The following is a 12,172-nucleotide window of genomic DNA, read 5'->3' as shown; positions in this document are numbered from 1 at the left end:
GTTGTTGTTGTTGTTGTTGTTGTTGTTGTTGTTGTTGTTGTTGTTGTTGTTGTTGTTGTTGTTGTTGTTGTTGTTCGTTCTGTGAGTAGTTCAAATAGAACTGGATCAAATGTGAGAGACGTTTGTTTATTTCTTGTTGGTTCTGTTGTTTAATTGTTGAATTGGTTGTTTGTGTTGGTTCGGTTAGGTCTTCGGCTGTTTTGTTCAGTGTTTTGTCTATATTGTCAGGTATTGCATTGTTTAATATTTTGTGTTCAGGTCTGGGCTTTGTATGCGTTGTTTGTTCAGCCAAGTCTTCAGATGTTTTGTCAAATGTTCTGTTCATTTCTTCATTGGCTGTCATATTGTTTAGTACCTCTATACATGGTTTGTTTTGGTTGCCTTCTTCGTTTTGGTGGTCTGGATTGAGATGTCTTTTGTCTCGGTGATGTTGTTGTTGTTGTTCTTGTTCGTTTTGTGAGTAGTTCAAATAGAACTGGATCAAATGTGAGAGACCTTTGTTTATTTCTTGTTGGTTCTGTTGTTTAATTGTTGAATTGGTTGTTTGTGTTGGTTCGGCTGTTTTGTTCAGTGTTTTGTCTATATTGTCAGGTATTGCATTGTTTAATATTTTGTGTTCAGGTCTGGGCTTTGTATGCGTTGTTTGTTCAGCCAAGTCTTCAGATGTTTTGTCAAATGTTCTGTTCATTTCTTCATTGGCTGTCATATTGTTTAGTACCGTCAATCTGTTGTCAGTTCCGTGGGTTAGCAGATCAATTGGATCTCTAGATGTGTCGTCTAATGGTATTTGGTTTTCATTGTTTAATGTTTTTTGATTGTCAATTATTCTGTTCGGCGCTGTAGTATCTGTTACGTTGATGCCTTCTGTAGCGTTTTCCATTGTTACATTTTTTGAAAGTGTGCCCAAAGTTGTGCCATTTGTACCGTTGTCTATTTTTGGTAACACTTTGATAACGACATCTATTTCATATGTTTTCTTTCCGGTTCTGTTTACATTTTCAGCTTGTGGCTTTACTTCTATGACTATATTCTCTGGTTTCCTATCTGTTTCGATTTTCCACTCCAAGGATTTGTTTGGACGTTTGTACAAATCTATCTCCAGTAGCCTTTTAGGTGCTTTTGAAGCTTGGTCAGTTTTGGATACTCTACTTTCCATGTCCGTGGTTGTTTCAGATAAGGCCAAAGTAGTATCTGTTTTGTTTTCATTAGTGCTATTATGTACGTGAATGACATCTATTTCATATGTTTTCTTTCCGGTTCTGTTTACATTTTCAGCTTGTGGCTTTACTTCTATGACTATATTTTCTGGTTTCCTATTTGTTTCGATTTTCCACTCCAAGGATTTGTTTGGACGTTTGTACAAATCTATCTCCAGTAGCTTTTTAGGTGCTTTTGAAGCTTGGTCAGTTTTGGATACTCTACTTTCCATGTCCGTGGTTGTTTCAGATAAGGGCAAAGTAGTATCTGTTTTGTTTTCATTAGTGCTATTATGTACGTGAATTAGGTCTTCAATCACAAGTATCATTCTATGTTTCTTTTGTGTACTTGTAAGGTTGGTATTTTGTTCACTACCATTTTGTATATTGTATGGATCTCTTACATTATCTTTTTGTGTTTTGTTCAATATATCTTGTACTCTTTGAATTCCATCATTGAAATCCATCCCGTTTCTATCATGTTCTTTCGTATCACTTCTAACATTTTCATTTCTATTCCTATTACTTCTAACATTTCCGTTCCCATTCGAATCACTTCTAACATTTCCATTTTTATTCACTACTTTAACATTACTATCATTTTCAGAACTTACTTTATCATGTCTATCATTTTCATTCGCATCATTTCTATCATTTTTATTTCTATTGGTATCACTTCTATCATTTTCATTCGTATCTCTTCGAATATTTTCATTTTTATGAATTATTTCATCACTCCTATTATTTTCTTGTATGCGTTGTTTGTTCAGCCAAGTCTTCAGATGTTTTGTCAAATGTTCTGTTCATTTCTTCATTGGCTGTCATATTGTTTAGTGCTGGCAATCTGTTGTCAGTTCCGTGGGTTAGCAGATCAATTGGATCTCTAGATGTGTCGTCTAATGGTGTTTGGTTTTCATTGTTTAATGTTTTTTGATTGTCGTTTATTCTGTTCGACGTTGTAGTATCTGTTACGTTGATGCCTTCTGTAGCGTTTTCCATTGTTACATTTTTTGCCGCCAGACAACCGTACTGTCCCACACTATTCTATGATAAGTTGATAAGGTTCCTAATCAATTCTTTGTTGCACCTCTATTCAAATCAATTACTAGGTGCTTTCCATTGTTTTTTATTGTTCTGGTCTAAAAATATGCATTTAATTACTATGCACCTGTCTGATAAGCGTTGGGACTCTATTAATAGCTGTAAAGGACAATTAACAAATATGTAAGTATAGGAACTAGTAACCTATTTAAACATGTTTTCTACAGTTATTTTTAAACTCACGTGTTTGATCAACAAATAGGGGAAAAAATCCTGTCCTTCTTCTTCTTTTTGATTTTTGGGATGATAAGATAGTCTCTGTTCTCACAGTTACTTACAGTTCCTATTCTATCAAAACTAAAAAAAAAATTGTTGATCAAAAAGAATGGCTACCTCCTAATTTACCTATTGGTAGATTGGTACCTACCCAGAATTACTCTCACAACTTGACATACCATGGTGAAATGACAGTGAATTGTGCTTCATGGCGGTAATTATCACACAGCTCAAGGTCTGTGATTGTTGGTTTTGACATTGGTTCCAGGCTTCCAGGAAATTCATACAGTCATTTAATCACTCGAGTAATTTAATTACCGACAGTCACTCAGGGCCAGATCCAGGATGCTCCAAATTTTCGGAGTCCAGTCCAGAGTAAAGGAGCAAATATGAATCATGCGGTCATCCGTGATGCGGCGACGCAGCGTTGTGGTCCGCGTCAACACCTGGGGAAATGAGACAAAAGGATTTCATAATCTTAATATTTAAAATTGGAGAACCTCTTGAATTTTCAGTAGTAACGTAGGAAAAGATATAACATTTTTCTTTTAATTAAGAAAATGCGAGAAGTTATACTATGAAAATAACGCGAAATTCGACTAAATTGTTGCATGTTGCATACACAGAAATATGTACATGTATGATGTATGTCTGTCTGTTACGCTGATAGACCTTTTGTTGTCCTCTTTTCACGAGAAAACGGCTCGACCGATTTTTTGTGCTTGTTTAGCGGAGTACGGAGGGTGACATAGGCTACTTAAATTTGTTACATTCCATCCTGATTTTAAAATGGCATTGCTTCCAATGCATCTTACGCCGCGCTGATCCTGTACAAAGGATGGGTCAACCACTAGTTGTGAATAGTTTCATAGCTATTAGAGCTACATTTATTTTACAATATTTCAAACAGAGTAGGGCCTAAGGGTACCATTTATTGACCCTCCCAAGGGTTTTCCATACAAAAACGATTATATCTCTGGTCCTAACTATTTTGGAATAGCGCTTTTAGGTTCTTTTGAAGCGGAATTCAGCTCTTAATAGAGTGTAACAACTACTTGAAAACGGCTACTTTCCCTGTCGCGTATAATATCTCTAGTAGCGCGGTCAAACTTTCTTGACTTGGCGGGGCGGAGCGCTACCGCGCTCCTTAATTTGTAGCGAAACAATAAATTGATCATTACCTGTCGTGTGGTCGGTATACTATAGTACACATCCAAGTTGACCGGTCTCCGGAACTTCTTCCCGTCCACAACCTGGTACCAATTCTTTTCAAACTCCCCATTAGACAGGGTGTTGGGAGAAAACTGCTTGATTTCCTTCGGGAAGCGGAAATTCGGAACGGTACTGGCGGCCCGATACCATAGTTCGTCGTCTACTATGGTTGTGGCCCAGGAGAAGAAGTATCGGCTAGCGATATCGTCTCCCATATCGGGGTTCAGCAGTTCTTCGTTCCCTGTGAACAGAGGTATTCGGATGGTATAATAATAATAATAATAGTGCTTATTTATACTGCTCGCATAGGACTGAAAAGTCCCTTTACTCCAGAAGTAGGCTACTACTATTATTGTCAAATTCTCAAATTATATTGAGGATAAAATTCCATACCTCGGCTGGGATTGAACCCACGCCCTCCTGTTTACCAGTCGAGCGCCTTGACCACTACACCACCGAGGCAGGTATCGTATGTTGCTGGTTTTCCCAGCCCCCCACAGACTAGGTGAGGAGGCCGGTAGCTAGTCGCCGAAAGGACCCCCCCCCCCCCTGATTGATTGAAATAGATTTTTATAGAACCTCCCTAAGAGCCTAAGACTACAGAACCTTCTGGGAGTTTTACTACACTGTGAGGTCAAACCCGTTACAGAAATGACTAAAAAAGTTTAATTAAACCTCAAGTTGGCCAGCCTAATTAGCTTAGTAGTGCGTCTGCCTTGTAAGCGCTAGGCCGCGGGTTCGATTCCCGCCCGGGGCACCAGCCTAGTTAGCTTAGTTGGTAGTGCGTCTGCCTTGTAAGCGCTAGGCCGCGGGTTCGATTCCCGCCCGGGGCGGGGATAATGTTCGTTCTCGGAACGGCTGGCTTTCCTCCTATCCTGTCTTCCTTCTCTCTTCGATTTCGGGACGATAAGACTGTCGTTCTCGGAACGGCTGGCTTTCTCCTATCCTGTCTTCCTTCTCTCTTCGATTTCGGGACGATAAGACCATAGCAATTACAGTTCCCTCTGTCAAACCTCTTTTTTTTTAAAAAAAAAAAACCTCAAGTTGAATAAAAAATGTACCACTTACGGTGTATGTAAAAGGAACTCTTCTGGCTGGAGGTCAAAAAATGAGTTAACACGGGATTTAAGTTTAACACTCAGATTAAGCAATCTGATTAGTTGATTTTTAGTCAGATTGCTTGGATATTAGAGCTTTATTTAGACTGTCGAATTAGGACATGTAGACATTTTTTTTCTTTTTCTTTTATTTTATTAATATTGTTTTGTATTTTAATGTATGTTTGTTTGTATATGTACTTGACTTGTGCTTAACAGCCCTGTGTTGAAAAGCACCAAATAAATAAATCAATTCAATAGTCCTTTATGACAACAGTTTAATACTTATTAAGGAATTTTAATTGTGTTAAGCATATTTAAATGCTTGTCACAAACATCGTTCCCCGATTATTTCACCTAGAAAAAATTTATGACATGACTTGGACTCGAACCACCAACCTCCAGATCCAAAGTCCAACGCGTTAACAACTGCACCACTAAGGTTGGTCAGTTTAATACTTATTAAACCAAGATTAAAACTTAAGCGGAATTTAAACTTACTTGTGACCCCCCGGCAGCAGTCCTATCTCACCAGAAATAAATTTTATGACATGACTTGGACTCGAACCACCAACCTCCAGATCCAAAGTCCAACGCGTTAACAACTGCACCACTAAGGTAAGTCAGTTTAATACTTATTAAACCAAGATTAAAACTTAAGCGGAATTTAAACTTACTTGTGCCCCCCCGGCAGCAGTCCTATCTCAGCAGAAATAAATAAAACAAAAGTCTTACCTCCAACAGTGGCGATCAGCTGTTCCCTCATATGCGGCATAGCGTCATACGCCTCTCGCAGCAACCTCAACGACTCAATACTAATCTCCGTACTGTAATAATACTTCACTTCCGGCGTTGTCCGCACCGTCGGAACGGTCACGGGGCGGTCGAAAGTCCGCCCGTCCGCGAGTTTCATGACCCAGTTGTCCAGGAAGCGGCCATCGGGACCCACCGGCGGTCGAAACGGGCTGAAAGCCTCGTAGCGAAGGTCGACGGGAACGGTGGACAGGTTTTTGAGGCGCCACCACAGTTCGCCGGACTGGTTGACCATGTCGAAGCGCTCGTCAAGGGTTTTGTTCTCCCAGGAGTCGTACCCGAGGACTGGAGAAGGGAAAAGCGAATACAATCAAACCTTGTCCATCCTCTCATCTTGTCAAAAAACGTGCTTTTATATTTGATCTTTAGAATAATTTTTTTTAAGAGGTTTGACAGAGGGAACTGTAACTTTAACTGTACTTTTTTAAGCGAATGCAAATATCAAGTTTTTTTTTAAAGAGGTTTGACAGAGGGAACTGTGACTGCTAGAGAAATCGAAGAGAGAAGGAAGACAGGATAGGAGAAAGCCAGCCGTTCCGAGAACGAACATTATCCCATCAGGATAAAAAAAAAAAACACATGTATTTTTTTGTTAAGAGGTTTGACAGAGGGAACTGTAACTGCTATGGTCTTATCGTCCCAAAATCAAGAGAGAAGGAATTTTTTTAAAGAGGTTTAACAGAGGGAACTGTAACTGCTATGGTCTTATCGTCCCGAAATCGAAGAGAGAAGGAAGAGAGGGATAGGAGAAAGCCAGCCGTTCCGAGAACGAACATTATCCCATCAGGATAAAATCCGCCCCGGGCGGGAATCGAACCATTTTAAAGAGGTTTGACAGAGGGAACTGTAACTGCTATGGTCTTATCGTCCCGAAATCGAAGAGAGAAGGAAGCCAGGTGGAAGAAAGCAGAGGGAACTGTAACTGCTAGTTATCGTCCCGAAATCGAAGAGAGAAGGAAGACAGGATAGGAGAAAGCCTACGATGGGAACTGTAACTGCTATGGTCTTATCGTCCCGAAATCGAAGAGAGAAGGAAGACAGGATAGGAGAAAGCCAGCCTCCGTAACTGTACTTTTTTAAGCGAATGCAAATATCAAGTTTTTTTTTAAAGAGGTTTGACAGAGGGAACTGTGACTGCTAGAGAAATCGAAGAGAGAAGGAAGACAGGATAGGAGAAAGCCAGCCGTTCCGAGAACGAACATTATCCCATCAGGATAAAACCCGCCCCGGGCGGGAATCGAACCCGCGGCCTAGCGCTTACAAGGCAGACGCACTACCAACTAAGCTAACTAGGCTGGCTACCCCGGGCGGGAATCGAACCCGCGGCCTAGCGCTTACAAGGCAGACGCACTACCAACTAAGCTAACTAGGCTGGCTCTTTAGAATAAACAAGATAAGAGAATGAATGATATGTATAGTGTAAATGTAAAAATAAAGTTATATGTTTGTATATTCAAATCTAATAAAACCTGTCACCCTGATGGTCGCCAGCTTTTAGCTTCACCCGAATACCTCACTTGATAAAAATAATTTTGCCAGGTTGGTATCGCGTCTGCTAGGTCGAGGGTTCGATTCCCGCTGAGGGCGGATTTTATCCTAAACGGATAACGTTCCTTCTCGGAACGGTTGGCTTTCTCCTATCCTGTCTTTCTTCTCTCTTCGATTTCGGGACGATAAGACCTTAGCAGTTACAGTTCCCTCTATCTGTAACTAGTCAGGTATTGTTGTAGGGATGATCAAATATCATGGCTACCAGTAGAGAGCTCTTGGCTTTCTCCTATCCTGTCTTTCTTCTCTCTTCGATTTCGGGACGATAAGACCTTAGCAGTTACAGTTCCCTCTATCAAACCTCTTCAGAAAAAAAAATGGCCAAATGGTTGAAGTCAAAACTCTTGACACCGTGTAAAGAAAGAGATTTGATAGAGGAAACTGTAACTAGTCAGGTATTGTCGTAGGGATGACCAAATATCATGGCTACCAGTAGAGAGCTACTGAGGTCTTATCGTCCCGAAAGTGGTAAGATCGGCCATAATACACTCACCTTCTTCTTCTCCAGTCTCCGTCGCTTCCCACGACCACACGGTAATCTTGGGCGTGATCGTCCTCTGCAGATAGAACGGTTCGTGCTCGTGCGAGTTGAAGTGCTCCGCCTCTCGCATCTCCTTCTCGTGCGCCTCTTGGTATTTCGCCAGCATCAGGGCGCATTTTTTTGCCTCTTTCTTCGCGCGCTTGATGGCGGCGTCTTTTTCCGCCCGGCTGAGTGTGGTGGCATTGCCCGCCACGGAGGGATTGGCAGCGTTTTGGGATGGGTTGACGGCCTTAGCGCATGAGTTGTTGGCATTTGGGGATGGGTTGTTGGCCTTAGGGGGCTGATTGTTGGCGTTAGGGGGCTGGTTGTTGGCTTTAGGGGACGAAGGGTTGACGTTTCGTCGTTTTCTTGCCGGTTGAACAGTTGATTGGTCCGAGACGGTTGATGTATCGGATTGAACCGTTGACGTATGGGGTTGAACTGTTGATTCGTCTGGTTGAACTGTTGATGCATCCGATTGAAGTGTTGATGTATGAGGTGAAACCGTTGGTCCATCCGTTTGAACCGCTGATTCATTCGCTTGCCTCGGTGACACGGTGGGCCCATCACCGCCAGCTTTAACAGAATATTGTTGATTTAGAAATGGGAAAATCCGCGTCCGATATCGGGCCAGGGGATCGTGGGTCGCGTTCGTATGCTTTTTGAATTTCGGCTTTTTCGTGACGAGTTTTATCGTTGTGGCGGCGTTCTCGTCAAACGGTTCATAAGATAGCGGCCCGCCAAAGGAATAATTCGAGGCGGTTGGCGTTAGGGGGCTGGTTGTTGGCTTTAGGGGACGAAGGGTTGACGTTTCGTCGTTTTCTTGCCGGTTGAACAGTTGATTGGTCCAAGACGGTTGATGTATCGGATTGAAGCGTTGACGTAACGGGTTGAACTGTTGATTTATCCGATTGAACCGTTGACGTATGGGGTTGAACTGTTGATTTGTCTGGTTGAACTGTTGATGCATCCGATTGAAGTGTTGATATATGAGGTTGAACCGTTGGTCCATCCGTTTGAACCGCTGATTCATTCGCTTGCCTCGGTGACACGGTGGGCCCATCACCGCCAGCTTTAACAGAATATTGTTGATTTAGAAATGGGAAAATCCGCGTCCGATATCGGGCCAGGGGATCGTGGGTCGCGTTCGTATGCTTTTTGAATTTCGGCTTTTTCGTGACGAGTTTTATCGTTGTGACGGCGTTCTCGTCAAACGGTTCATAAGATAGCGGCCCGCCAAAGGAATAATTCGAGGCCTTTTTATAATCTCTCTTCGTAGATTTTCGTCCTTTTATTCTGTCACTCCTGTCTTTTCTCTTTCCATGAGATTCATCAGTTTTGTCTGAATGGATCCTTTCATCTGCCACAATTTCCGCAAATGTTTTTGGTATCGCATCCGGATCAAACCTTGAGGTGTCATCATTTTTCGATTCTTGCTCTTCTCATCGGGGTCGATGAAGCTACGTTTGACCCGTTTTCGGCGAACCCGGTTTACCTGGTTTGCGTCAACCTTGTTTCCCCGATGGAAATTTTCGTTTGCCTGTTTTGCTTGAGCCCGGTTTGTTTGAACCTGGTTTGCATGAACCTGAACCCGCGGCCTAGCGCTTACAAGGCAGACGCGCTACCAACTAAGCTAACTAGGCTGGCTAGTACCTTGTTTATCCTGCTTGAATTAGACTAAACACCGTGTCCTAAAATGTCTCTTTACCCCAGCAGTCTAAACAAGGTCTCATCTTTTTTAATCGTTGGGAAACCTGGATGAGTGGGAAAAAATTGCGGGTCCCTTAGACAGGTTTGACTGTACTTTCCTGGGCTTGACTGTTAAGTAAATCGATGATAATTAATTCAAATTACCGACCTATAGGTCTAGATGTCTCGTATAGCATCACTTTGTAAGGTAACTGGGAATGTAGGTACCTGTACCTAATTAGATAAACATAGTACCTACCAGGTCTCTATTAAGGGGGGACATCGGAGATTTAAAGCCCCCCCCCGGCCCCCAAGTCATTGTTTGGATTCTGGGAATCGATGATAATTAATTCAAATTACCGACCTATAGGTCTAGATGTCTCGTATAGCATCACTTTGTAAGGTAACTGGGAATGTAGGTAGCTGTACCTAATTAGATAAACATAGTACCTACCAGGTCTCTATTAAGGGGGGACATTGGAGATTTAAAGCCCCCCCCCCAAGTCATTGGTTGGATTTTGGACCCGGTTAAAACCTAGATACGGCCCTGGTACCTACCTATACTTTGTTTGAATCTATCTATAATTACAACTGTCTAGCTAGATCAGCTAGAACATTGGTTCCCAACCTGGGGGTATTTACCCTCCGAGGGGTAAAATACACTTTTTCGAGGGGTAAAAAGAACTAAGCGGGGGGAGGGGGCTAATGGCTAAATTTGAGCTTAAAAAGGGGTATTTGTCTACTAGAACATTGGTTCCCAACCTGGGGGTATTTACCCTCCGAGGGGTAAAATACACTTTTTCGAGGGGTAAAAAGAACTAAGCGGGGGGGAGGGGGGGTAATGGCTAAATTTGAGCTTAAAAAGGGGTATTTGTCTAAAAAAAGGTTGGGAACCACTGAGCTAGAACGTCAAACATTGAATAACTATTGAATCTAGTGCTAGTGCTAGGTTAATAGGTACTCGTAAGTAGGTACAGAGAGGGTGTGTCTATGAACCTAGTTATACAGGATGCTACAAAAGTCTGTCTATGAACCTAGTTATACAGGGTGATACAGAAGTGTGTTTACTCCTTTTTTCCCCCAATTCGTCACTTAAAGTAATTACCTAGCTATTTAATTAGTTCCGTTCTGTCCCACACTCTTCTTCAGGATGCTACAAAAGTCTGTCTATGAACCTAGTTATACAGGGTGATACAGAAGTGTGTTTACTCCTTTTTCCCCCAATTCGTCACTTGAAGTAGGTAATTACCTAGCTATTTAATTAATTCCGTTCTGTCCCACACGAATCTAGTGCTAGTGCTAGGTTAATAGGTACTCGTAAGTAGGTACAGAGAGGGTGTGTCTATGAACCTAGTTATACAGGATTCTACATTATGTATGTACGTTACCAATTTTATTTTAAACATGTAATTTTTCCATTGTACCTATCTACCTTTGTATAAATTTGTATGAAAAGTAAATAAAGCTAAGTACATCACATTACAAAAGTCTGTCTATGAACCTAGTTATACAGGGTGATACAGAAGTGTGTTTACTCCTTTTTCCCCCAATTCGTCACTTAAAGTAATTACCTAGCTATTTAATTAATTCCGTTCTGTCCCACACTCTTCTTCTTCGCCTTTTCCCGTGTACAGACGGGGTCGGCGTTTTTCGTCAGCCTCTCAATCAGCCCTAACTAGGGTGATTGCTTTGGGCTGACATTTGGTTTTGGCTACAAATTTTACGAGTGGATGCCCTTCGCACTCAACCTTTGCTATTTCTTTAGCAAGGGAAATTCAGGCTGGTATCCTCCCTGTTTAAAGTCTTCCAGCCAGACTAAGCTGGTCTACTCCCTGTTTAACGTTCCCCAGCCAGACAACCGTACTGTCCCACACTATTCTATGATAAGTTGATAATGTTCCTAATCGATTCTTTGTTGCACCTCTAATCAATTCAACAGGTGCTTTCCATTGTTTTTTTTTTTTTTTATTGTTTTGGTCTAAAAATGTGCATTTAATTACTATGCACCTGTCTGATAAGCGTTGGGACTCTATTAATAGCTGTAAAGGACAATTAACAAATATGTAAGTAGGAACTAGTAACCTATATTAAACATGTTTTCTACAGTTATTTTACTTATGTCATCCCTATTAAAGGTGGTAATTGATTCTTACACTCCTAGGTATCCTATTGATAGCATCTATTGTTTTACTGATTCATCAGTTGCCTTGTGCTGGGCTCACTCTCCTTCGCACCTTTTCAACACATTTGTCGCCAATAGAATCAGTAAAATTCAACAGAATATGAAAGTGGATAGTCTGTACCATGTGAGTGGCACTGAGAACCCTGCTGATGGTTTGTCTAGAGGTCTTCTACCTAACCAGTTTATTGATTATAAAATTTATTTCTCAGGTCCCTCTTGGTTAACAGAAGATGTGGAGAGTTGGCCTATTCGTTCTTATTCAGAGTTCAAGAATCACGAGGATATTCCGGAACAGAAAACGGTGTCTTCAGTCGTACTTGCTGGTGTGGAAAACTTGAACAATGAATTTTTGGATATTTTCTCAGTGGAGAGTTGGCCTATTCGTTCTTATTCAGAGTTCAAGAATCACGAGGATATTCCGGAACAGAAAACGGTGTCTTCAGTCGTACTTGTTGGTGTGGAAAACTTGAACAATGAATTTTTGGATATTTTCTCCAGGTTCTCTTCATATCCTAAACTTTTAAATGTGATGGTTTATGTCCTCAGATTTGCAAAAATATTGACGTCCAAAGGTTTTATTTCAGCTCAGGATTTGAAC

At 41.4% G+C, this 12,172-nt stretch overlaps 2 protein-coding genes across 2 annotated transcripts; both read right to left on the bottom strand.

Moving 5' to 3' along the window:
* Nucleotides 1-90: 90 nt before the first annotated feature.
* Nucleotides 91-2,695, bottom strand: LOC113470216 (GATA zinc finger domain-containing protein 14-like). The gene is made up of 4 exons (XM_026828484.1): nucleotides 2,665-2,695; nucleotides 1,245-1,995; nucleotides 267-971; nucleotides 91-100 (listed from the first exon to the last, which is right to left on the bottom strand). The coding sequence occupies exons 1-4, from the start codon at nucleotides 2,693-2,695 to the stop codon at nucleotides 91-93; spliced, it is 1,497 nt and encodes a 498-aa protein (XP_026684285.1).
* A 222-nt stretch (nucleotides 2,696-2,917) lies between these two features.
* On the bottom strand, nucleotides 2,918-11,487 carry LOC103516191 (the record flags this gene model as incomplete). The annotated part of the gene is given in 6 exon segments (XM_026828478.1): nucleotides 2,918-2,959; nucleotides 3,695-3,966; nucleotides 5,558-5,920; nucleotides 7,677-8,028; nucleotides 8,483-9,141; nucleotides 11,475-11,487. Coding segments are annotated over 6 exon segments (1,701 nt in total), but the record flags the coding sequence as incomplete, so codon positions are not given.
* Nucleotides 11,488-12,172: the final 685 nt, after the last annotated feature.

The sequence above is a fragment of the Diaphorina citri genome, unplaced genomic scaffold, assembly GCF_000475195.1.
Source record: "Diaphorina citri unplaced genomic scaffold, Diaci psyllid genome assembly version 1.1 scaffold51, whole genome shotgun sequence".
Taxonomy (NCBI): Eukaryota; Metazoa; Arthropoda; class Insecta; order Hemiptera; family Psyllidae; genus Diaphorina; species Diaphorina citri.
This window is presented reverse-complemented; position numbering and strand designations above follow the sequence as displayed.